Source organism: Theropithecus gelada, chromosome 5, assembly GCF_003255815.1.
Source record: "Theropithecus gelada isolate Dixy chromosome 5, Tgel_1.0, whole genome shotgun sequence".
Taxonomy (NCBI): domain Eukaryota; kingdom Metazoa; phylum Chordata; class Mammalia; order Primates; family Cercopithecidae; genus Theropithecus; species Theropithecus gelada.
Window position 1 is genome coordinate 53,374,482 of NC_037672.1, and position 26,869 is coordinate 53,401,350.

The 26,869-nt window shown below is 39.9% G+C and overlaps 1 protein-coding gene across 1 annotated transcript in view; it reads right to left on the reverse strand.

Annotated features, from left to right (window-relative positions):
• Positions 1–25,413, reverse strand: part of HERC5 (HECT and RLD domain containing E3 ubiquitin protein ligase 5) — a 50,803-nt gene extending 25,390 nt beyond the window's left edge. The window contains exons 1-13 of the mRNA XM_025386515.1: positions 25,003–25,413; positions 23,085–23,205; positions 22,368–22,444; positions 19,867–20,088; positions 18,588–18,679; positions 18,226–18,356; positions 15,122–15,267; positions 13,641–13,717; positions 12,802–12,905; positions 11,396–11,455; positions 9,506–9,599; positions 5,987–6,176; positions 2,653–2,807 (exon numbers count right to left, since the gene is read on the reverse strand). Of these exons, the coding sequence (XP_025242300.1) occupies positions 2,653–2,807; positions 5,987–6,176; positions 9,506–9,599; positions 11,396–11,455; positions 12,802–12,905; positions 13,641–13,717; positions 15,122–15,267; positions 18,226–18,356; positions 18,588–18,679; positions 19,867–20,088; positions 22,368–22,444; positions 23,085–23,205; positions 25,003–25,267 (1,734 nt within the window). The 5' untranslated portion in view covers positions 25,268–25,413. The remainder of the gene's footprint in view (positions 1–2,652; positions 2,808–5,986; positions 6,177–9,505; positions 9,600–11,395; positions 11,456–12,801; positions 12,906–13,640; positions 13,718–15,121; positions 15,268–18,225; positions 18,357–18,587; positions 18,680–19,866; positions 20,089–22,367; positions 22,445–23,084; positions 23,206–25,002) is intronic.
• Between the last annotated feature and the right edge of the window lie 1,456 nt (positions 25,414–26,869).

Here is a 26,869-nt window from a genome sequence, read left to right on the forward strand (position 1 = left end):
AAAAAAAAAAAAAAAAAAAAAAAAAAAGAACTCAGACATATGGGCTGAGGTGTCCACATATGGGCATGTGACACGCCTTCTGGTGTGGGACAAAACCAAGAAGAAAAGAAGAGCAGAGGGCTGCATTTAAGCTACCACTTCTCTTTTCTTTTTTTCTTTTCTTTTTTTTTTCTGAGATGGAGTCTTGCTCTGTCACCCAGGCTGAAGTGCAGTGGCACAATCTTGGCTCGCTACAACCTCTGCCTCCTGGATTCAAGCGACTCTCCTGCCTCAGCCTCCCAAGCAGCTGGGATTACAGGAGCGCCTACCACACCTGGCTAATTTTTGTATTTTTTGTAGAGACGGGGTTTCACTATGTTAGTCAGGCTGGTCTCAAACTCCTAACCTTGTGATCTGCCTGCCTCAGCCTCCCAAAGTGCTGGGATTACAGGCATGAGCCACCAAACCCAGCAAGCTACCACTTTTCAATGTAGAATTTTAAGAAGACTGAGATTTCTAAATTCAAACCTGGCCTCCCCTGTCATTATGAAGGTTTATTTGTCAAAGAAGGAGGACAGTGTATTTTATTAACAGTTTGTTAGACAGGTTTTTAACCTTTTAAATATTAGACATATGGTATACATCATTTATACTCTTCCTCTGGCCTTGGCTATTGTCCTCTTAGAAGACTACCTAGGGCAGTTTTGAAGACCTAATCTAGTCCTCTGTTATTTTTATAGTCTCACTGGTAACATAGCCATGACCATTCATTTTTGTATTGCCTGTGGCTGCTTTCATGCTACTCCTGAAAAGCTGAGTAGCTGCAGTTGTGACAGAAACCACATGCCGCAAAAAGCCTAAAATATTTACTATCTGGTCCTTTCCAGAAAAAAGCTGCCGACCCCTGATTTAGGGTAATAATTTAAAACCTTTATGGGAGAAAAAAAGCTTAAAACAAGACACAAGGAGTAAAATTATATAAGGAAATGGACGGACAAATTTATCTACATTAAAATTAAGAATGTGAGTTTGCCAAAAAACACCATAAAAGCAAAAGACAAACTATAACTGGGATACACCATTTGCAACACGTATCACTGACAAAGAAGTAGTATCCAAAATATAATTCTTATAAGCAGTAAGAAAAAGTCAAATATTGGCCGGGCACAATGGATCTTACCTGTAATACCAGGACTTTGGGAGACTGAGGTGGGTGAATCATTTGAGCTCAGGAGTTCGAGACCAGCCTGGGCTACATGGTGAAACCCCATCTCTACAAAAAATACAAAAATTAGCAAGGCATGGTGGCTTGCACATGTAGTCCAAGCTACTTTGGAGGCTGAAGTGGGAGGATCACAGGAGCCTGGGAGGCAGAGGTTGCAGTGAGCTGAGATTGAGCCACTGCATTCCAGCCTGGATGACAGAGGGAGAACCTGTCTCGAACAAATCGAAATCCTTTACGGGAGAAAAGTTTAAAACAAGACACAAGGAGTAAAAAGAAATGGATTGACAAATTTATCTACAATAAAATTAAGAATGTGAGTTTATACCATATTTGCAACACATACCATTGACAAAGGAGTAGTATCCAAAATAAAAGAACTCTATAATCAGTAAGAAAAAGTCAAACATCATTTAAATGAACAAAAGTCAAGGACAGGCATTTCATAGAAGAGGAAACAAATACTGCAATTATAAACATGAAAATATGCTCTAGCGCATTTGAACCAGGGAAATACAAATAAAACCATAATTTGGTATCATTTTGTATCAAAAATATTTTTAAAATGGAGCAACGGGAATTCTCATCATCTCCTGGAGAGAATTTAAATTGGTCCAACTGCTTTAGAAGAGTTTGTCACTACCAGGAAAGAGCAACACACACATATCCATAGCTTATCAATTCTAGAACTAGGTATGAAAACCAGAACCAACTCTTGACACAATAACACCAAGAGATATGAGCAAAAATGTATTATAGCAGCAATGTTTTCTCATAGAGGAACTCCCAACAAGACCAAAAAAAAAAAAAAAAAAAACCACAAGAATTGCAAATAGCATATACATTTGTCAATATTGGAATGGATAAGCAAAGTATGGTATATTCATACAATGAACTATACTGCAGAGTGAAAATGAATGAAATACAGCCATAAGCATTAATCTGGATGAATCTATAAAACAACACTGAGCGTAAGAAGCATGTATTCCATTGACATAAATTTTGAAAATACCAAAATTAAACATCATAGTGTCTATAAATACATACATATAGTTCTAAAACAGTAAGAGCAAGAGAATGATTATCCCAAAATCCAGGATCATGACTATCTCTGCGAGATGGTGGGGTTGCAATCCATGAGGGGTACACAGGTATTTCTAAAGTACACAGGTATTTCTAAAGTACTGGAAATGTTGTATTTTTTTTAACATGGGTAGTAAGGACACTAATGTTTATTTTATTATTTTTCTTTGAATTCTAAATAGGTTTTTATATATATATATATATATTCCTTTATATGTATCATGTAATTTACAAAAAACAACATTAAAAAAAATAGCAATATAAACTTCATATGTCTCACAGGAGTCTGCTTAAGATTTAAGCCAGCTGAAAGCAAGGGAATTTTTACTGCTAGATAAAAACACAGAGGTTTCTAAAGGAACTCTTACCCTGTGCAGCTTCTTCAACATTTCTAGGAGAGCTTGAACATTACCATTCTCCTCAGCACTTTCATCCCAGTAATCCAACTGGCATACGACAGCTGTTTTAAACATCTGGACCAGTTTGCTGAAAGTGGATTCTTGCAGAGTTGCCCAATACTCTTCTGAGGAATACAAGGAAAGCAAATTGTTTTAAAAATGAGTTTTATTGTGGTTTTTTTGTTTGTTTGTTTGAGATGGAGTCTCGCCCTGTGGCCCAGGCTGGAGTGTAGTGGCACAATCTCAGCTCACTACAACCTCTGCCTCCCAGGTTCAAGCAATTCTTCTGCCTCACCCTCCTGAGTGGCTGGAATTACAGGCGCCTACCACCATGCCTGGATAATTTTTGTATTTTTATAGAGACAAGGTTTCACCATATTGGCCAGGCTGGTCTTGAACTCCTGACCTCAGGTGATCCTCCCACCTCTGCCTCCCAAAGTGCTGGGATTATAGGCGTGAGCCACCTCACCAGCTTATTGTGTATATTTGAGGTCTACAAAATGTAATGGGATACATATAAATAGTAAAATTGTTACTATAGTGAAACAAATTAACATTTTTTTGCAGGCCAGGCATGGTGGCTCACACCTGCAATCCCAGCACTTTGGGAGGCTGAGGCAGGTGGATTGTCTGAGCTCAGCAGTTCGAGGCCAGCCTGGGCAACATAGAGAAACTCGATCTCTACCCAAAATACCAAATATTAGCTGGGCATGGTGGCACGTATCTGTGCTACCTCGGGAGGCTACTCGGGAGCTACTCGGGAGGCTGAGGTGGGAGAATCACTTCAGACTGGGAGGTGGAGGCTGCAGTGAGCTGAGATTGTGCCAGAGAACTCCAACCTGGGTGACAGAGTAAGACCCCATCTCAAAAAAAAAATTTTCTTTTTATAACAAGAACAGCTAACATCTACTTATTTAACAACAATAAAATCCCTAATACAATGTTATTAACTATAGTCCTCCTGTTGTCTTGTCTAGTAGATCTCTAAGCTTGATCCTACACATCTGCTTCTTTGTGTCCTTTGAACTACATCTCCACATTTCCTTTCCACCCCATCCACTAGTAACCACTATTTTATTATCTATCTCTGCATATTTGACCTTTAGAAGGAAGGTAAATATAATTATCATGTATTTTACTTAGATTCTTGAAGGAAAAAAGTAGCCAATATTTTCTGAAACACGTAACAAAATATTTTAGTATATATCATAATTACAAAAGCACACTTGTAATAAACTTTTCACTGAATAAATACAATTACTATTACAAGTTTAGAATTTAACTTTCTGGTTGCTTGAGCCAGGAGTTCAAGATTACAGTGAGCTACAATTGTACCACTGTACTCCAGCAAGGTGACAGAGTGAGCCCCTGTCTCTACTAAAAAATACTACTAATAATTTAACATCCTGGAAAAGTTCCTTTACAGTTAATAGAACTACAAATTTGATGTAATTAATTAGTGAAAAAATATGAGCAAAATTAATCACATTTTTGCTGAGATGAAACAGTATAATGCGTTAAAAATTAAAAATTGTTCGTGATTGCGTAATTTTCTTTTTGTGCTCCCAGTCTGAGATTTTTAACTCTTAGAAAACATATTTCAGCATTTTAAAAAACAAAAACCATTTTAAAGTAGCTTTTCATCACTTATCACGTTACCCAGTTTTAATAAAACATAAAGAATGGACTTCCTTGAGCTGAATATGCTATGCATGTCAAAAATCCCATTAAATCTATTCATGCCCCTAGAACTTACTTGCAGTGTACTGGAAATACAGGGATAGGATGAAACAGTCAGACTGTCTGGATGTGGGACAGTCTACAAGACATCTGACCAGGATTCATCTTTCCTTCCTCCTTCATTCCTTCCTTCGCTCCCTCCTCCTTCCCTTCTCTTCCCCTTCTCCTTCCCTTCCCCTCCCTCATCCCCCTTCCCTTCCCCTTCTCCTTCCCTCACCTTCCTCTTCCCTTCCCCTTTCTTCTCCCTTCCCCTTCCCTTCCCTTTCCCTTCCCCTTCCCTTCCCCTTCCCTTTCCTTCCCCTTCCCCCTCTCCCTTCCCCTTCCCTTTCCTCTTCCCCTTCCCACCCCCTCCCCTCCCCTCCCATCCCCTCCACTCTGCTTCCCTTTCCTTCCTTCCTTCCTTTTTCTTTTCCTTTCTTTTGATTGGTTGTATTTTTAGTAGAGATGGGGTTTCACCATGTTGGCCAGGCTGGCCTCCAACTCCTGGCCTCAAATGAGATTTAAAAAGAAAAAAAAAAGCTGTAAATACTTTTTTTTCGGAAAAGGAGAAGTTTGAATATGACCTAGATATTGGATAATATTATAAAATTATGACTAATTTTCTTAGATATGATAATGATGCCAGGGTAATATAAAATTCCATGTTCTTTTTTTGGGGGGACACAGTCTCACTCTGTCGCTCAGGCTGGAGTGCAATGGGGCGATCTCAGCTCAAGACAACCTCTGCCTCTCAGGTCAAGCGATTCTCCTGCCTCAGCCTCCCGAGTAGCTGGGATTACAGGCATGCACCACCAAGCCCGGCTAATTTTTGTATTTTTAGTAGAGTTGCGGTTTTGCCATGTTGGCCAGGCTAGTCTTGAACTTCTGACCTCAGGTGATCTGCCTGCCTCAGCCTCCCAAAGTGCTGAGATTACAGGCATGAGTCACCGGTCCCAGCCAGATTCCATGTTCTTAGATGAATGATGAAATATTATGAGTGAAATCTTGTGTCTTCAACTTATTTTCAAATAGTTCAGTAAAAATAAAATGTAATCTTTACATAAACAGAAAGCACACATGGCAACATATTTATTATTGCTGACTCTACAGTAGAGGGTACATGGGTATTCAGTATATATCATAATTACAAAAGCACACTTGTAATAAACTTTTCAGTGAATAAATACAATTACTATTACAAGTTTAGAATTCAACATCCTGGTCGCTTGAGCCCAGGGGTTTAAGATTACAGTGAGCTATGATTGCACCACTGCACTCCAGCAAGGTGTACTACTTATTGCCTGTGGTATACTATACTATTCTTTCATCTTCTCTGTTTGTGAAATTTTTCACAGTGAAAAGTTGGAAACTAAGGAAATCATGACAAAGCCATGTGTGTATCCAAGGAAACTAAGTACTAGAATAATCTATTTTAGATGACTGTGGTATTGTTACAGTATCTTTAGAGTATGCTAACAATACGAACAAAAAAAATGAATACATTTATAATTATCTAAGTTTTGCCATAACTTTACTAGACATATCTTTCCACTGAGGTAAAGTATCTTCAAATGATCAATCTTACCCAGGACCAGTGAAGACGGGTCACTCATTTTACAAACAACCTTTGCAAATGGAACCACAAGGCTCTCCCAGTTGTTAGAAAGATGCATCACAGGACATTCTGGGAGAAGGAAGAAAACTTCTAAAGCTTCTTGGTGTGGAGAATGAAATGGAAGTCTTTTGAGCAGATTATCTTTGAGGCAGGTGGTTACCTGTGGTCAGAAAGGAGCAGGGAAAAGGCATTCAAAACTCAGTAGAAGCAGGGTGCAACTGATGGTAATAAAACAAGGTGAAGAGGCTGGAATGTCATTCTACTACTAAATGAGAATAATCATTTAGTTTTTCTAAAACCCCTGTTTACATCCCTTCTCACCTAGCCTCCAAAATATTGGAGGTATTTGGAACATACAATAAGTATTCTCTCCATTCAATTATTGGGGTGCATGAAGAAGATCAAGCACACTTGTAATCCCAGCACTTTGGGAGGCCAAGGAGGGCGGATCACAAGGTCAGGAGATCGAGACCATCCTGGTCAACATGGTGAAACCCTGTCTCTACTTAAAATATGAAATTTAGCTAGGCGTGATGGCGCATGCCTGTACTACCAGCTACTTGGGAGGCTGAGGCAGGAGAATCGCTTGAACCTGGGAGGCGGAGGTTGCAGTGAGCCGAGATTGTTTCACTGCACTCCAGGCACAGAGCAAGACTCCGTCTCAAAAAAAAAAAAAGAAAGAAAGAAAGAAAAACAAAAAAATCATATGTGCAAAAATTACACTGAATGAACAATGGATTCAGAACTAATAAATAGCCTTCTCAATCATAAGTACCATATTCTACCCTCTGGTTTACACTATCACACCTTGGGTTTCTTTTTTCAAGAGTAAAAATGCATCAGAACCCCAAAAAGCAGAAAAACAAAACAAAGCAAAAAAAAAAAAAGACAAAATCCAACAATTTCAAGAACAAAATTTAACATGATTCTCATTATCTTCCGTAAGAGCAACTGTCTCTACCACAGACTCTAATTTCTAGCCCCTCCAATTTCCTTATGGTTTCCCCAATTCAGAATGCAACTGTTTAGGAAAAAATGGAATGGAATTCTGAATTTTTGTTATGTGTGCTTAGATCATAGTAATGATTTGTTTAAAATCCCAATATGAAGATAAGCTAGTATTTATGAATACTTACTACTTGTCAATTATTGTGCTAAGTGATGTACACATATTAATTAGGTCATTTAACCCTTATAGTTTCTCCCTAACATAGATGATATTAATCCCATTTTACTTCATCTGTGATTCAGAGAAATTAAGTAACTTGCTCAAAGTCACACAGCTAAGTGGGAATTTCTCTGGATCTTTCTGACTCCAAAGCCCAAATTCTTAATCGTTATATTATGAGAGTGGCTAAATGATATCTGTAAATGTACAAATTGTTGTAATTACCTATTTTTATATTAAAACATTATATTGGACTCCCACAGTGAGATTCAGTCTTTGGAGTTAGTATACCTGACAACTCTATTTCAACATCTTATTAGTACACACGCATTCTACCTCCTTGCTCATCATCAGACACAACCTCAAGCCTCCTCACCTACTCCAAATCCTTAGAATGACTGTGATACCCTCAAGCCAGTCCTACTGTCTGACACACTGTGCTCTGGCATATGCTTTTCTAGCTGCCTCAAATGCCCTTCCACGTGAGCACCTGGTAATTAATTCCTCTGGGCAACTTTTTGAGTAAATAGAGCTAACCATTCACTGCCCTAATAATGACTCAATTCATCCAAAAATATTGTGCACAGGCTACATTCTAAGCTAGGCACTAGTGAAGATAGTGAAGTGTAAAACACACCAGGTCTTTGCACTAATGTATGCATGTATTTATCTGTCTCCCTTACTACACTATGAGCTTCTAAACGACAGGGAGTATATCCCTTTCATTCTTCATCAAGAGTCATCATTACAGTGCCCAGCACATAGTAAGTGTTCAAATGTTTGCTGAATAAATGAACACATGCCAAAGGTCTGAGAGTCCATATCACAGAACCTCAAGATAGAAAGAAACATTTACAGGTCTTCTAATCCAATCATCTTATTCTGAAACAATGGATGTCAAGGGTGCCCCATGATTATTTCATTTACATACCATATGTTCTTTCTGTGGCACAATCAAGGTATAATTAGTAAACAGGCGGAGCCTTTAATGATGAACTGATCCAATCCCTTTCCTTCACAGATGCACAAAAGGGCTTCTATTTTTGGTAATCTTTCCATGGTTGGATTTAGTAGCAATGACTCAGAATCTTACAGAAAGTTAAACTGGCCTCCACAGGAGGATTTTAAAAAACAAAAGAAAATGAGCACTAACAAACGTTGATGAAATAGTCCACAGAGTTTCTGGGTTGTTGACACAGGCAACACTAAGTGTTGCAGAGTCCCAATAAAGGTACATAATTAGGGAACCATTTCACCTCAGACCCCCAGTGGGGCTGTGGTTCTGCCAAAGTTAAGACAACTGAACTTTCCATTTTCCCTTGAAAGAAAGGAACGCATGAGAAAACCTGCAGCTGAAATAGAGAACGCTAGTTGTGGCAGACAGAGCAACTGCCAGAGCTGAAAGGAGGAAGGGTGAGACAGCAAAGACTGAGAGGGAAAGAGAAGAGGGATATAAATACAGAGAGAGACTAAAAAATGCGGGGGAGGCTAGAGGAAGGAAGGAAGGAGGGAAGGAGAGAGAAAAAAAGAAGGAACTACAGTGAGACCCAGAGAGAAAAAAATGGAGAAAAGAACAGAAAGTAGTATCCCTGTATCAACCAGTACAAAAAAACAGGGAAATAATAAAGACTACATTAAGAAAAACTAAATTAATAAAGGAAGCATGCAGTGAGCCGAGATTGTGCCACTGCACTCCAGTGTGGGCGACAGAGCGAGACTCCATCTCCAAAAAAATAAAAATAAAAATAAAGGAAGCATGTTTGGAGCACCTGCAAGAAAAAAAACCTAAAGATAGTACTAACAGTGCTGAAACAGGAAGCAATCATCCCATAAAGAACAAGAACATTCTAGAATCTACAGAAAAGTGGAATGGAAAAAAAAAAAAACAAAGAATCCAGGCAGTCCCTGGTGAGAAGGATATTCATATCAGAAAAAATGTTCTTATTTCTACATTTACGCTTAAAAGGATTGCACGTAAAATGTTCTTATTCTAGTGTGCCAATCTCAACAAATCCTTAATCATCTTCCTAAAGTCCTGAGTTGAAAAACTTCCCTCCCTCTAGGAATGTGTATGCATATATGTGCATGTGTGTTTGTGTACAGACACATTATTTAGAATATTTGTAACCTGTGTGACTACTATGCCAATTATTTCACCCTAAAAGGGCAAACTCCTAATTGTTATCTGAGTTTAACTTAATCTGAATATGCTACAAGGTCTCGGAGAATCCCTTAACACAAAACATTTCTTCTGAAATTTTGAGTTCTTATAAGAAATATTCTGGTCTATTTTCTTTTTCCACATAACAATCTGAAGATACCATGTTAGTAATCCAGTCCTTTTGGGTTAACTCCTTGAAGATGTTTCTTGCTTTATTTAAGTCCAAATAAACAGGCATCATTTCTGCAGTTCTTCTGTAGAAGATAAATTAAGTATCTTGTTAGATTATCTCCCTAGATGCAAAGTTTCTTCCAGACCTTGCCCCATTTCAACAAAATTACATTTTTTCTCATGTATAACTATAATTGTCTAAATACAAATGCAATGTAGTAAACAACATGATTTTTTCTAAAATACCAAAAAATATCAAGGCTGCTTTAACTATATATACCATAAGACTTTAACTCAGATGCTGTCTTATCTGTAATAGATTAAAAAAATAAATATTTCTCAGTTTAAAAAAAATAGCCACAGAGGGAGGCTGAGACAGGAGAATTGCTTGAGCTTGAGAGGTCAAGGCTGCAGTGAGTTGTGAACATGCTACTGTACTCCAGCCTGGGTGACAGAGCGAGACCCTGCCTCAGAAAAAGAAAGAAAGAAAGAAAGAAAGGAAGGGAAGGAGGGACAAAGGGCGGGCCATAGAAAAAAGATAAATGTTTTTCGAAGGAACGAAGGAAGGACCAACCACAGGAAGGAAGGACCAACCACAGGAAGGAAGGACGGAAGGAAGGACGGAAGGAAGGAAGGAAGGAAGGAAGGAAGGACGGAAGGAAGGACGGAAGGAAGGAAGGAAGGAAGGACGGAAGGAAGGAAGGAGCTCCACAGAAAAAAGATAAAGGTTTTTCCCATTTCTAAAAAATACATCCATTTTTTCCAGTTAAATGGACTGAAAAGTGGGAACCAAAAGAGGGAGCTTCTGACCAATAATTTCTTAGTACTTCAATATAAAGTCATTAATGAAATGTTTAAGTATCTTCTCATGGAAGACCTTCTAATGGAAGGTCATGAGGCCATTAAAATTATGTTACCGGCTGGGTGTGGTAGCTCACACCTATAATCTCAACACTGGGAGGCTGAGGTGGGAGGACTGCTTGAGGCCAGGAGTTCAAGACCAGCCTGGGCAACATAGCAAAGCTGCCGTCTTTACAAAAGTTAAAAAATTAGCAGGAGATGGTGGCACATGCCTGTAGTCCCAGCTACGTGGAAGGCTAAGGTGGGAGTATTGCTTGAGCCCAAGAGTTTGATGATGCTTGAGCCCAAGAACCATGATGCTGTAACTCCAGGAGACCTTGTCTCAAAAAAAAAAAAACACATATATATATATATACACACACACACATATATGTATACCAAAAAAGATAAAACAAAATGTAAAATGGGCAAACATTAAGTATAAAACAACATATAAACAATGTGATCCAGCTGGGCATGGTGGCTTACGCCTGAAATCCCAGCACTTGGGGAGGCCAAGGCCAAATTGCCTGAGTTCAGGAGTTCAAAACCAGCCTGGCCAACATGGTAAAACTCTGGCTCTACAAAAAAATAAAAAAATTAGCTGTGTGTAGTGCCATATGTCTGAAGCCCCAGCTACTCAGGCTGAGGTGGGAGGATTGCTACAGCCTGGGAGGCGAAGGTTACAATGAGCCAAGATCACACAACTGCATTCCAGCATGGGCAACGACAGGGTAACACCCTGTCTCAAAAAAACAAAAACAAAAAACCAGTATGATCTCATTTTTTGTAAAAGAATACATTTGCATGAAAAAATAATATACATAAGTGCTAGCTATTACTCTTAAGTGATGGATTATGGAAGATTTTCACTTTCTTTTTATTGTATGTATTTTTGACATTTTCTACAGCAAGCATAAAAACAATTTTTAAAAAGGGATGAACACACAGCTAATTATTTTACCCTCCAATCATTTTTTATCCTCTTTCATGGTACTCTTAATACAATTTAATACAATTAATTTATTACATATATTACCTTTTCCTTAAAAAACTTCCAGTTAGACAAGCAGGAGATGAAAATATCTCTTGGATTTCCCTATATTAGTAATAAGACACTGGTTAAACCAAATCACATGGTATACATACACACAGCCTCTTTATAGCATGAAACATGATAAATACAACATCTTATAACAATCCTTCTAACCTCTCCATTTGTCTCCTATCTGTACGCATATTATCTTGGCTTCCAAAAGTCCATTCTGTTTGGTAAATCTCAAAATTTCAGTGGCAAACATGGGAAATAAAAAAGTTTATACATACTAAGAGAAGCCTCAAATAAAGAGGAAAGGCTTGATTTATGGTCAGAACTTTCTTGAACAAACAAAATACTCCCACCCCACCAACTATGCAAGTCCTATTTATTTCTATTCCATTGAAGTAGAAACAAAATAAATTACCAGAAATTAAATGGGGGAAGAAGTATGCTGAATTTCATCTTAGCAGTAGTTGTACAGTTCTTAATTATTTATGCTAGCAAATTATGATGCAATTATTTTGTGCAACCATTTTGTACAATCATTTTCCAGAATTAGAAAGTCATACTTTAAAATATTTCTAAAAGATGATGTTTGTAAGAATAGGCAGGAGTTCTATAAGACTATAGGAGTTCTATGGTTTAGAGAAAAATGGTACAAATTGTTTGGCTAAGAATAACAGGAACACAAACTAATGGTTCCAGTATCGAATGGGACTGGGGAACACTATAGACTGTATTTTCTGGCCAGAGAGTCACAATATACATAAACAGAGGCCTGGAGAAGCCCTACAGTAAAGAAAGCTGTCCTCATGGAGCTTACATGCTAGTTGTGATAGTTAGTTTTATATGTCAACTGGGCTAGGCCATGGTACCAAGATATTTGGTCAAATATTATTCTGGATGTTTCTATGAAAATATTTTTTTAGACAAGATTAACATTTAAAACAGTAAACTGAGTAAAGCACTTGAACGAGTGAATAAAAAGAAAGCACCTTCCATGTTAGTGAGCCTCATCCAGTTGAAGGCCTTAAGAGAAAAGGCTGAGGTCACCCAAAGAAGAGGAAATTCTGCTTTTAGATTGCCTTCAGACTTGAGTTGCAACATCAACTTTTCCCCAAGTCTCCAGCCTGCTGGCCTGCCCTACAGATTTTGAACTTGCCAGCCCCTACAATCTCACGAGACAATTCCTTAAAATAATCTCTCTCTCTCTCCCCTCCATAGATGGATAGATGGACAGACAGACATGATAGAGACAAAGATAGAGACAGAAATACACACATATCCTATTAGTTTGTTTCGCTGGAAAACCCTGACTACAAAATCTTATACTGCTGTGCAGAACCAGTTTGGGAAATGATACTTGAGAGTGTTATATAAGCAGACAGTCAGACTGTGGGATGTACCTTTTTGTGCTATGCCACCGTTTAGTCTCCACATCAGCAATCCATCTCTTTACAGTCCCTTCATTCAGTGTAGGAATTGTCCTCTTCAGATTAACATAGGAATTCTGTAAACAAACAGGAAAGTAAAATACAATAATTTAGACACATCAGAGATAGGTACTCAACTTTTAGGTACACTCTAGAGGGTAAAACTGACTTTTAAATACGGGTAATACAGCCCTGGGACAATCACAAAGTGATACTCAACCAATAAGTAATCAATCATTTGCCTGGTTGCCACTTTCTTGTCCAAAGGGGCTTAGACTGAAAGTAAATTTCTCTGAGGGCCTCAACACTCAGCACTTTATACAAATACAATCAAATTAAACTGAACATCAGACAGCCTTGAAGGGAAGGGAAGATCCTGAAAGCGCTGTGTGCAGAAGTGTGAGGAACTCAATTTCACTTGGTGAAGTAGGGCAGGGAAGTTACGGACATTTTATTTGCAAGCCCATGAACCTTGGGGTCTTTCTTAGTACTGGCCTGCAAAGTCATTTTTAGAATCTGCCACTCTGTTGTTTGCCAGGATACTGACAAAACATCATTGGCAAGCAGCCCCCAAAAGGTAAGTAGAGTCTATGGAAATCACACTGATTAGACATTCACCAGAGAAAAATTTGCTGATTTTTGTGGGAAAATACTGATGTAGTTTAGATAATAAAGGATCAGTAATGTCCAGCTATCCCCCAAAAAGTCAGCCTAGTAAACCGATGATTTTGGAATTCACCAAACTTGGATATTAGAACCCTTAGTTTTGCTTAAAATACCAGGTTATAGAACACCTGGAGATCTATTTTTACCTCTTTCTTTATCCAGAGCAAAATGCTTTGATTCCCTCCAGCAATCATTATTAACTCCTTTTCTGAGGTATGGCTTTCTGAAAGGATGCACAAAAAGTAAGAGTGTTAGAAAGTCATTTGGCACAAACAGGCATGTTCAATTTAAATAACTTCAAATTCTTCTTAAACGTAGTCATCTTAATAGACAAAATACATCCTCCACCAATTAAGAAGCTGAAATACATATACTTTGGAGTAAAGTCTAGTTGGCAAACATACGTAATTCACAAGGTGGACATGTGACATCAGTTTAATATACATAATATAAATATTTATATATAAAATGCAAATATTTGATTAGCTGAATGCTATCAGTTTAATTCAACTCCCATTACCTTTTTTTTTTTTTTTTTTTGAGATGGAGTCTTGCTGTTGCCCAGGCTGGAGTGCAGTGGTGCGATCTCCGCTGCCTTGCGGGTTCACGCCATTCTCCTGCCTCAGCCTCCCTAGAAGCTGGGACTACAGGTGCCCGCCACCATGCCTGGCTAATTTTTTTTTATTTTCAGTAGAGACGGGGTTTCGCCGTGTTCGCCAGGATGGTCTCAATCTCCTGACCTCGTGATCCACCCGCCTTGGCCTCCCAAAGTGCTGGGATTACAGGCGTGAGCCACTGCACCTGGCCCAACTCCCATTACTAAAAACCATGTTTTCAAGATTTAACCAATGACGCTGGCTATAAAGAATATAAGTACTTTAAGCCCATGTAACTGGTTATAAGGAATCAAAGATAATACATGCTGCTTAAGAAAATAACTCTACTGTTCGTTTTCCCACAAGAAATGAGTAAATTTTGTCACTTGAGGTCACCACTAAGCTTTCAGAAACAAGTAACAGAAACGCTCCAAGGTGCTTCTATAGTGGAGTGTTTCAGAGCTCAGACTGAGGTCATAAAGGGCACCGGTTCGACTCCAGACAAACCACTTACTGGCCATGAGTAAGTGGCTAACCCTTTTCTCTCCAAGTCTCTTTATCCTCCAATAAAACGGAAGTGGCAGAATACACCTCCCAGAACCGTTACAAGGATTGGTGAGATAACACAAGTAAGTGCTGAGCCCAGTTCAGTGCCAGGTATATGTTGATTGCTCATTATTCTGAGGGTTTTATATGACTGTGGATCAACTTAACCAGGGCAACCAGCCACCACAGAATTAGTTAAGTCTCTTGCAAACTGGAATGAGAGCTGCATATGCCTCTGAATCCATTGTCTATTTTATCATTTAAATTCACATTAATCCTAATCTGAAGGAGTAATACAGAATAATTATTTTGCCTCAATAAATCAGACTGACTCTTGAATTGTTTACCAGCAAAAAAATGAAACCAATATTTAGAGAAACTCCCTTCATAGTCATATACTGCTTTCTTTGCCGCATTACCCAGTTAGAAAAATCATTTTCTCTAAAAAGATACTACGCCAAACCCTATGTTCCTATAGAATTTACCAAGTTTGAGTTCTTCACTTGATGATACTTTCACAGGAAGCGGTATCAGCTGGTCAAGTGTTCCACCGTTTCCCAGTTGTCCGTCTTTTCCAGAACCAAAGGAAAAGACCTTTCCCAAATCAGAAACATAGGCAAGTGTGTGCCACCTATTAAATAAAAGCACATATGGTCAATCCTTAATTATCCACAATGATGAGAGTGTTTAGCAATACAGTAAATTGCCAAAACTATGTTACCCAGTGAGAGTGAAACTAAACATCTCCTAAAGGATGAAAACCATCTGGAAACCAAGAAATCAACATGTACCTGAAAAGACTGTGGAACCCAAAGGCCACTCAAGACCATGATGTCATACTTTGGCGAATGGTGTTCCCTTTGTTGGAACAAGCACCTCCCCTTGCCCTCTGCTCATTTTTCAACCTCAGTTTGAGTCACCACCACTTGGAAACCATCTGAGTCCCTTCTCTTCCCATCCTGGAAGACTCAGTTGAGTTCCCATTTAATTTCTCAAAGACCTTTACCACACTGATTTCCTATTTTGCTTGTTTATATCTCCACTACACTGTTGTGTAGCAAGGAATCTGCCTTGCCCAGAAAGGTCTGGCTGGTGCCCAGTTCCTGGGAGGTAACCTCTAAACCCACAGAATTTCCCAAGCCCTCAGACCTACAGGAGGGCAGAGCTGGAGATTAAGTTCAACTACCTGGCAATGATTTAACCAATCATGCCTCAGCAATAAAATCCCAATAGAAACCCTCAATCTAGGCTGGGTGTGGTGGCTCATGCCTGTAATCCTAGCACTTTGGGAGGCCAAGGCAGTAGGATACTTTGCGCCCAGAAGTTTAAGACCAGCCTGGCCAATATAAGGAGACCCTATCTCTACAACAAATTTAAAAATTAGTTGGACACGGTGGCATGCACCTGTGGTCCCAGCTACTCAGGAGGCTGAGGCAGGAGGACTGCTTGAGCTTGGGAGGTCAAGGCTGCAGTAAGCCATGATAGCACCACTGCAGTCCAGCCTGGGTGACAGAGTGAGACCTTGTCTCAAAACAAACAAACAAACAAAAACAAACAAACAAACAAAAAAACAACTCTCGACTTGGATGAACTTCTGTGACTGAATGGCAAATTATGTACATCCTGTACTGTCTCCAAAAAAAAAAAAAAAAAAAAACCCAGAAAAAACAAAAACAACTCTCAACTTGGGTGAGTAAATTTCTCTGATTGGTTGGCAAATTCTGTATGTCCTGTCACATTATCAGGCCAGAAGAGATAACACCATCCACCTCCTCCAAGGGGAGATGACAGCCACAAGCTCAGCATTTGGAGCCCTCCTAGACCCTGCCCTTATGTTTCTTCCTTTCACTGGTACTAATTTGTATCCTCTTCTTGTAATAAATGTGACTATGAGTATAATAGCTTTCAGTAAGTTCCCGAGTCTTTCCAGTGAATTGTCCTGTTAGTAGGGGTATTGCCCTGATGTGCATTAAGACAGATCTCCAACTTGCCTCCTTCTCTTGTAACACATGCTACTCAAAAGGATTGTATGTAATGAAGAATCCAAAGAGGTAATAAGACTGCTTTGGTTAAGAGATACTGAATGAGGTATCAATATTGAAGAGATGTTTGTTTGGTGAACAGACTCATATTCCAATAATTTGGTCTACCTTAATATTACCCATCTATGTAATTCTACTCCAAGATTATAAGAAAATCAGACTGAAAGTATGCATGTTAGTTTTTTACAAGAATGGTTTCATTAAACTAACAAATGAACCCAACATTCAAATACAGTCTGAATTTTGCTCTATGTTTAGTGAGGGAAAAACTGCCCAAAAGAGTAGTGTATACGGGGGAGAATTTTTTTTAACCCCATCAACTCCCAATATCCCCCTGGCAAGACGTGCACTGATATATCTGATGACCAAAAAATTAAATAGTGGCATGGTGGCTCACCCCTGTAATCCCAACACTCTGGGAGGTCAAGGCAGGCAGATCACCTGAGGTCAGGAGTTCAAGACCAGCCTGGCCAACATGGTGAAACCCTGTCTCTACTAAAAACACAAAAATTAGCCAGTTGTGGCCGGGCACGGTGGCTCACGCCTGTAATCCCAGCACTTTGGGAGGCCGAGGCAGGTGGATCACAAGGTCAGGAGATAGAGACCACCCTAACACGTTGAAACCCCGTCTCTCCTAAAAATACAAAAAATTAGCCAGGCATAGTGGCAGGCGCCTGTAGTCCCAGCTACTCGGGAGGCTGAGGCAGGAGAATGGTGTGAACCTGGGAGGCGGAGCTCGCAGTGAGCCGAGATGGTGCCACCGCACTCCAGCCTGTGCGATGGCGCGAGACTCCGTCTCAAAAAAAAAAAAAAAAAAATTAGCCGGTTGTGGCAGTGCACGTCTGTAATCCTAGCTACTCCAGAGGCTGAGGTGGGAGAATCACCTGAGCCTGGGAGGTGGAGGTTGCAGTGAGCTGAGCTTACGTCACTGCACTTCAGTCTGGGCGACAGAGCAATATTCCACCTCAAAAAAAAAAAAAAAAAAAAAAAAAACAACCTTTAAATAAACCAAGGAGTCTGAGCAAGACATTTTACCTTTATTTTCTAAAAAAGAGCTGTGAAAATTAAACTTTTCAGGAATATTTCACTCAAACCATCACTGACTATGTCTTATACTTTACCACGATCAGCACAGGCTACAATGAAAGAACTCTGATAATTAAAAAGTATGCTGGCCGCAAGGCATTGTGAGAGAGGGTGATTACATTAATGAATAATCCTTTGTGATTCGTGCTTTACTTTTCCCAAATAAACAATGACTTATTTTTCTTAAAGACAAAAGTACACCTGAATAGTTACAAAGGTATTTTCACTAAGGAGACAGCAGAAAGTGAACTGCATCTGCTCATTAAAAACAACAACAAAGAAAACAACCATGTATAGTAAAAGGGGTATTACGTTTATCTAAATAATATAAATTAAGCATTTTCACTGATTTGAAAATGTTTGATACTTAAATCTCAAAGAAACTGATAGAAATTTTATTAAATTACTATCTAGTTTACTGTATTCATTTTATCAATTTTCATTGATACTTTACAACTTACCTTCCACATGCTATCTGAGTCACTCTATTCCCAACAAGCTCAGCCACCAAACAGGGTCTTAGCTCATTCTGTGTTGAATTATGACCAAGTTGCCCATGTTTTCCAGCACCAAAAGTAAACAGCAGCCCATCCTAAGGAAAGGGAATGTCATATCAGATGCTAGAGAAATAAAATAAAAAAGTAGTATTCACTGATGCAAAGTGAATAACTAATAAAAAGCACTGTCAAAGTAAAGTTCCTAAATATCAGAAGGACAGTCCTACATGTAGGAAGTGATGACCTTTCTTCCCTGGGAAACACTAGCTTCCCATACAAAATGTTCTTCTAAAAATACAGCCAAAAAGAGACAAGGGTACACCCACCTGTGTGAGCAGGGCACTGTGAGAGCCACCACAAGCGAGAAATTCAACTTTCTGATTGTCTAGTGCTTCAATAAGGGAAGGAGAATCTTTACCTATGTAAGGAAAAAAATAGCTGAAGTGACCAAAAGGAAATGCTGAGTTTCACACTGCAGTTACCTGGACTGCTGCTTCTCAACCCAGCAACAACAGTTCTCGTGATATTCTGACAAGAAAGGCTCTATGTTGCCATGTTTAGGATCAAGTTCTATGCCTCAGGGTGAAGGTGGGACCAGTGGCCAAAAGGGTCACACTTAGGGGCACCCACCTGTGAAAGGGTCAAACCACGTCCTAAAGCCTGTTCTCAATTCTGACTTCATTCACTTTAATTGCAGCACATTAGATATTTCCAATACCCATCTAGAATTACTTTTAATGAACATAGCAATTCCTTTTTCTTTCAGATTATCTACTAGTGTCATCACCTCACACTACCTCTTCTTTTCTTCATGATTATTTTCATGTCAAAGCACTCAGAGATTCAGCCAAAGTAGTTTAATGGCTGCTTTATTCTCTTCTCTCCTTTGAATATTTTTCTAACACTGACTTATTGGCTATTCTGTGTAATGAGCATTGCACTGTGTCAGAGAGAAATGAGTAACCAGTGATCCAGGGAAATGCATACAGTACCACAGCTGGGTAAAGGAGCAGAATTTCTTACACCTGAAAACTCTAAATGAGTTTTTTGGGATCATGAGAAATTTTACCATCAGCTTTGTTCAATAATGGAAATTACATGTTTCTTCATGTGTGTTTTTGTGTGTTTACAGACATAATTGATACTTTATAGAATAAGATCAGGATATGTGATTTCTTAAATATAATTTTAGTATTCTTTTGTAATAATACACTAACAGACTTTAAGTGCAAAGGCTTTAAAGGTCATCTCATACAGACTTGTCACTTTATAGAAAAAGAAAATGAGGTTTAGAGAAAAGTTTAGTGACTGGGCAAGGCTTGCAGCTAGTAAACTGCAAAGTGGGAATCAGAATCCAGGTTCTCATCCCTAATTCAATGCCCTTTCCCATCTCACACACAGCTCTGAAACATGTCCCAATTACAGTAACAACTTCCACACTACCCATGCCTCTTGGACTGATTCCGCCCTGAAGACAGGGAGGTAATCAGGAAGAGTACTGCAAATCAAAGTGAAGATTTGAACCATTATTTGACAGGGAGGTCCATTCAATTCATCTAACAAGTGTAAGTGTTGGTGACAGGAATCTGAGAATGTGTTCCATACTCTCAGTGTGGCCCAGGCCTAGTTGTCCAAATTCATTTTTTCCCCATGAATAAACGTTGCCAGACATGGATAAGGCCATGCTGTGGGCTTCTCCGGCAGAAATCTGAGCCAAGGGTACTCCTGCGAGGTGCTCCACAATCTGTGGTGTGGTGGTTGAGGGAAATTTCCTTCCAACTCCAAGCTGCCCATGCAGGTTCTGTCCCCAGGCAAAAAGCTCACCACCTTGACATAAACAAAGCAAATGCTGTTTTATTCCATTTAAAATGCAGCAGACATTACCCTAAAGCATGATGCATGCTCTACATAGTATATCACAATATTGTACCTTTGAACTGATGGTACTCTCAGTTCCCCTATGTCTGACAGAAAAACATAGAATCTTCTCTTTAGCAGTGACAGTTACACTTCTTTATCCCTCACCTCAAAGGTGAAGCTATTTGAACATATTAAAGAATATCTGGCCGGGCGCGGTGGCTCAAGCCTGTAATCCCAGCACTTTGGGAGGCCGAGACGGGCGGATCACGAGGTCAGGAGATCGAGACCATCCTGGCTAACACGGCGAAACCCCGTCTCTACTAAAAATACAAGAAAATTAGCCGGGCGAGGTGGCGGGCGCCTGTAGTCCCAGCTACTCCAGAGGCTGAGGCAGGAGAATGGCGTGAACCCGGGGGGGCGGAGCTTGCAGTGAGCCGAGATCGCGCCACTGCACTCTAGCCTGGGGCACAGAGCAAGACTCCGTCTCAAAAAAAAAAAAAAAAAAAAAAAGAATATCTTCAACATCATAAATTTGATTGTAAATCAAATTCAAGAAATATTTACTGTAAAACACTCAAGAGGATGGGCCCATGAAAAACAGACGCAATCTACCTCTGCGAAAAACCCTAGAGCTACTGTTTTCTCTATCTCCCTCCCTTTCATGTGCCTAAAGATCCCAAATAAACAACTGTAAAATTCATCTGAAATTACAAGATCCCAAATCAACAACTGTAAAATTAATTTCAAATTACAGTTGTTCGAACGAGTCAGTTTCTTCTTCCATTAACTGAATATATGGAGCACATTTTTTAGGGAGTGTTCTTAGATGTTATCTGATAGAGCTGACAATATCTAATAGAGTCTTAAAAAATACACCAGAGAATTAAGGTTTACTGGCATCTCTTTGCAAGATACAGTGCAGGATCTGGTGGGAAGCAGAGCCTCTCCTTCACACACAATTTTCATGCACCTGTCAACCACCAGGAATATAATGATGAGCATGACCAGCTTATTTTCTTGTTTCCCCAACTTTTATTATTTCTGTACTGTGATTTACTAGTAATAAACTCTGAATATCCCTTGTACATACACGCCTCTAGACCCTGGGCTTCTTAAAGGCAGGGTGTGTGTGTTTCATCTTCATAATCAAAACACAGTAGATAATATGAAATATTTGTTAATGAATTAATGAAGTCAAATGATCAGTTTTTTCCAATACAAGTTCATACTATCAAATCTCAACAGGCTTTGAAATGAAGGTCAATACTCACTAATTATTAACTTCCCTTGAATCCCAGATTCTATTCAGTTTATGAACATGCTTACATCTGTGCTATATATTAACAAAAATTCCCTTGACTCCGAATTCCCTTCTATTACCCTACTGCTATCTTAATTATTCCATTCACAGTACATTTCTTTTTTTTGAGACACGGTCTCGCTCAGTTACCCAGGCTATAGTGCAGTGGCACGATCATGGCTCACTGCAGCCTCAAACTCCTGGGCTCAAGGGATCCTCTTGCCTTACCCTCCCAAGTAGCTGGGACTACCGGTGCAAGCCACCACGCCCAGCTAATTTTTAAGGTTTTTTGTAAAGATGGGGTCTCCCTATGTTGTCCAGGCTGGTCTCAAACTCCTGGCTACAAGTGATCCTCCTACCTCAGCCTCCCAAAGTGCTGGGATTACAGGCATTAGCCACCAAGCCTGGCCTCATAGTCAAGTTTCTTTAGGAAGTAATTCATATTCACTGCTTCCATTTCCCACCATGACAATGTCCGATAGAAAATGGGAAATATTACAGGGTTAGGGAGAATCTTTGAATTCAAAAGGCAATGTTAAAACATATCAGAGGCCTGCAGCTTGGCCACAAAAGGGGATTCTGAGCTGGAAGAGTGGAAGTTGGAAGAGTGTTAGGAAAAGGGAAGCAGTTTCTGGAAAAGGGTGGCCCCAGGCCTGGACCAGCTGTAGAGAAAACAGTTTTGATTATTCAGAAAATTTTCACTGTTTCATACTTGAAAAATAAAAACATCATATCAAATTTAGGAATAGTAATTATGGAAACCTGAACATTTTACAGATCCAAGAATTCTCTCATTATGTATTTGCTTTAAGAATAGTATTTGGAACTATATCAAATTTAAAACTGTATTTCCGTCCTGTTACAAGTCAAATATAGACATTCTACTGGCTCCACATATACACACATGTATTACTTCTACAAAACTATTAATATTACAGAAAAATACCTTTTGAGAGTGCAAGAGAATGATAATCTCCACACGTGATCTGAATTATTTTTTTTTCTTGTAAAATGCTTTCAGACCTGATGAAGGAAAATACATTTTGTGTTAATCGCCATAATGAAAGTTACAACACGGATTTCAGAACTATTAATAGTATTTAATTAGAAATGAAGCTCAAGAAAAAACTTTCAATTTATTGCATCACATTCAGTACATCTAAAATTATTTTTTAAATACTACATGTTTTAATTAGTGGTTTAAGAAAAAACATGCATTACATAATTATAATAAAATACTATGCAAACAATAATTTTATGATGCAGGAATAAATGCAAGATGAAAATGAGTTCTAATTCATATAATCTACTAGGGAAAAGTCTCAAATCATTTCATGATAATGTGTATTTTTTCTAGGTTAAAAACTTTTATTTCCAGAAATTGAACTTACAGAACTATTGTGAGGATCAAATGAGTTAATGAATGTGAAAGTCCAATTTAGGGCTAGGCAGACTATTTAATCATTTTCTTTAAATGCCAAAACAACACATGATACCTGCCCTGGGGGACGTAAGGACTTGACTGATCAGTTCAGAATTTATCATTTACTTAAGATGCTACTATATAAAGCAGGGGACAACAATCAGATATGGTAACATTTTCCTACAAAAATTATTGTCTTTTGATTAAAATTAATTTTAATAAAAGAAAAAAGTTCCCTACCTTAGATGTTTCATGCTGTAGTCATACTCAAATGGTTTTCCATCTGATGACAGAATCAGCATGTGGTCTGCCCCTTGGTCCACGGAATGTATCTTCATGTTTTTTCCTAATTTAATGCATTCTACAAAGCAAATCCAACCAGGAACTATCATCACTTTGATTATTACCCACTGTATTACTAATTTCATTATAATACACTTAAAACATCTGGGAAACATTTCAACTAGACAAGCTTTGACTTACCATGAACTTCTCTTTAGAAAATTCTGGTAGGCAAAGCAAATTAGGAATGACAATTGTCTTGACGTATATTTTTTTTTAATTAGAAAGAATACTGATTTATACTTTGTTGTAAATGGAACATACCCTTAAAATATCCAATTAAATATCTGCTTTTAGGTTTTTGTTTATTAAGTGAAGACAAACGAAATTTGAAATGACAAAGATGAAAAGGTCTATAAGAAAATATAACTTTAAGACAACATAACTCATTTCAAGAACAAATAGATTGTGTATTCTGAAACACATTCCTTTCTCCCAAAAAGCAAATAATAGTAATAAACACCTCCCAACAGTTCCCAATAGAAGCCAATGCCTATATTCTTAAAAGGAAAGTTTATGTTTGGGGTACTATTTTTAAAGAGGATGCTGTTGAAAACATTTTTCACTGGCATTAGTGCACATTTGGCCCTTTCTAAAGTTAAGAGATTTTAAACTGTCCACTAGTTAAAATGTACTCTTATTTAATTTGTACACAAAAATTAAACTAGGATAGTTTTGGGACCTTGTTTCATCTTCAATGCTAATGAAATAGAATCTATTCATGTGAAAATCTCAAAGCACAAACCATATTACAAATGCTAGGGGAACCAAAACAGTTTGGTAATAAGAAATGGCCCAGCGGACCTATGGTTTCTTTTAAAGAGTCTCAGCATCTCAAGTCAGTTGAAAAAAAGGAAGTATTAAGAAATGGTATTGGGACATCGGCTAAGCATTTGGAAAAGCAAATAAATCTAGCTCCCCTCCTACCTCAGTACTTAAATTCCAAGCATACGAAAACTTTTAACTTAAAAAAAAACCAAAACCTTAAAATTACTATAAAGATGAGTACATTTTAAAAAATATTGGGAGTGTGGATAGCTTTCCAACCTAACATAAAATCCATAAGTCTCTTTAACAGACAAAAAATCGATTGACTACCCCCCAAAAAATGCACAATAAAAAACAACATCCACAAATGGCAAAGTGAGAAAAATATTACAACATGTACAATGGGCAAAAGGCTATTCTTATTCAATACTCAAATACCTCTTCCATACAAATAAGCAAAAGATTTAACAACTCAATTTTTTAAAACCCAGGCAAAGACAAATAGGCAGTTTACTGAAAAAGGAATGCAAACGTCCAGTAGTTAAACGCAAAATAAACTCGCAGCAAGATACCAATTTATTCACTCCACAGATGGGCAAAATTTTAAAGAACGTGGGCAATTATTTCCGCCACTTCGATGAGAACGTGGAAGTGCAACTGAAGGCCAAGGTAAAATCCCATCACTGTGAATGGCTCCCAAAGTTGGAGTAGTGACTACTTTCTCAAAACGAGTTAGTGGAAAATGTGGCGGGCTGGGGACGGGGGGACAAACTTGAACATAAACCTATGAGAAAGCCAGACTGGCTAAAAGAATGAAGATGCTGCCCGCATGCCCCGCACCGGCCACTTTGCTGAGTGGAGGATTCGCTGGTCGCCAGCATCCCGCTCACCCCGCACCCGACACGGACCAGGATAAAAAAGCTCAGGTGCGCCGTCGGCGAAACGACCCGAGCCAGGCGCGCGTCTGCGGCCTTCTGGGCTCTCTTCCCTCAGACGCGGACCCCCGACCGCCCGCCCCTCACAGCCCTCACACACCAGCCCCACTCACTAGGCGTCCGGGCGCCGCCGCTCCCCGCGAGCACCTGGTGAACCTGGACGCCCGCCCCGCCGCGCTCCAAGACCGCTAGGCGCCGCGGCGAACAGCAGATTTGGCGCGTCACCTCGGCCCTCCGCAGCAGCGCGCGGTAGAAGCCCGCGGCGCTGGGGAAGAGCCAGAGCTGCGCGTCCGGAGACTTCGCAGGCTGAGACGCGGCGGTCTGGCCCACGGTCGAGCGCCCGCCGCGCCGCGACTTCCTCCGCGACCTCCGCTCCATCGTCCCTTTGCGGGGTCCCAGGCCCAGAGGGGAGAGGAGAGAACGCGTTGTCCCAGGACTGAGCGCGCCCACTGCCCCGTGCGTCGCGCCGCAGAGCGGGAACCAGCTGCGCCCAGCTGCGTGGCGTCGGGGAACCGCAGCCTCAGCTATTGCGCCCCTGCCCGGACGCCACGCCCCCCACGTGCAGCTTGGGGGCGGAGCCTGCAGCTCGAGTGAGAAACGAAACAGAATGTTTGTTGTTGTTTTTAGGGGGCGGAATCGAAAAGGAAAAGGAAACTAATGTGACTCGGCAGGCGGCCAAAGGCAACAGGTCGTTGGCTAGGGTAAAGGCCGGTGGGCTGGGCTGAGAAAGTTCCCGGGCGTGCAGCGGCCACCTTAACTCCTGGACGGAATGGCTTTCGAGGAAACGCTACAGTTCCACTAGGAGGCACCCTGACACACGCATTTCCAGAGGGCGGGATAAGGGAAGCCAAAGTTTGTTAAGCGTTGTGCGCCGCGGCTGGGCGTGATGATTCAAGCCTGTAATCCCAGCACTTTGGGAGGCCGAGATGGGCGGATCACGAGGTCAGGAGATCGAGACCATTCTGGCTAACACGGTGAAACCCCGTCTCTACTAAAAATGGAAAAAACAAAATTAGCCGGGCGTGGTGGGGGGCGCCTGTAGTCCCAGCTACTCGGGAGGCTGAGGTGGGAGAATGGCGTGAACCCGGGAGGCGGAGCTTGCAGTGAGCCGAGATTGCGCCACTGCCTCCAGCCTGGGCAACAGAGCGAGACTCCCTATTAAAAAAAAAAAAAAAAAAAAAAAAAAAGGTTGTGCGCGGGGCTCAAACCGTGATAAAACTGGGCAGCGCTATGCAGTCAGCCACCCCTCCCCCACCCCTTTCGCGCCTGCTCAGCTATGTACTCCTGGGTGCCTGGCAACAGTGGTGTGCTTTAGGCCTTTTCTAGAATGCATGCAAACGGAACCATACCTAAGTGATGTCTGGCTTTTTTAAATTAGCACAATGCTTTGAGGTTCATCCTATTGTGTTTAATTAGTAATTCCTTTGTGTTATTGCTGAATGGTAGTCTATCGTGTGGATATGCCACAGTTTATTTATCCATTCACCAATTGATGAGCCTGTCGGTTGTAGGAAACAGGAGAAAACTTCCCCTTTGCCCTCTGGAGGGTCACCGAAAATCAACTGACAAGGCTGGGCCTGGGCTCCTGCCTGTAATCCCAGCTCTTTTTTAGGCCAAGGCAGGAGTATCTCTTCTTTGTGTAGTGTGTATTCAAATGTGTTGACCATTTATTTATTAGCTAGCTTGACTTATTATCTAAGAGTTCTTTATATATTATATTTGAGTTCTTTATATGTTTCATACCGTGTTCTCTATTAGCTATACGTTTTGAAATGGTTTCTACCTGTCTGTGGCTTGCCTCTTCATTTTAAGTGTCTTTTGAAGCACTGAAGTTTTAAATTTTGATGTAATTTATCCATTTTTTCTTTTACATAGTTCATACCTTTTTTGTCCTACTTAAGAGTTTTTGCTAAACTCAAGATTATAAGATTTCCTCAGTTGTTACCTTCTAGAAGTTTTATAATTTTTGGTTTCCATTAT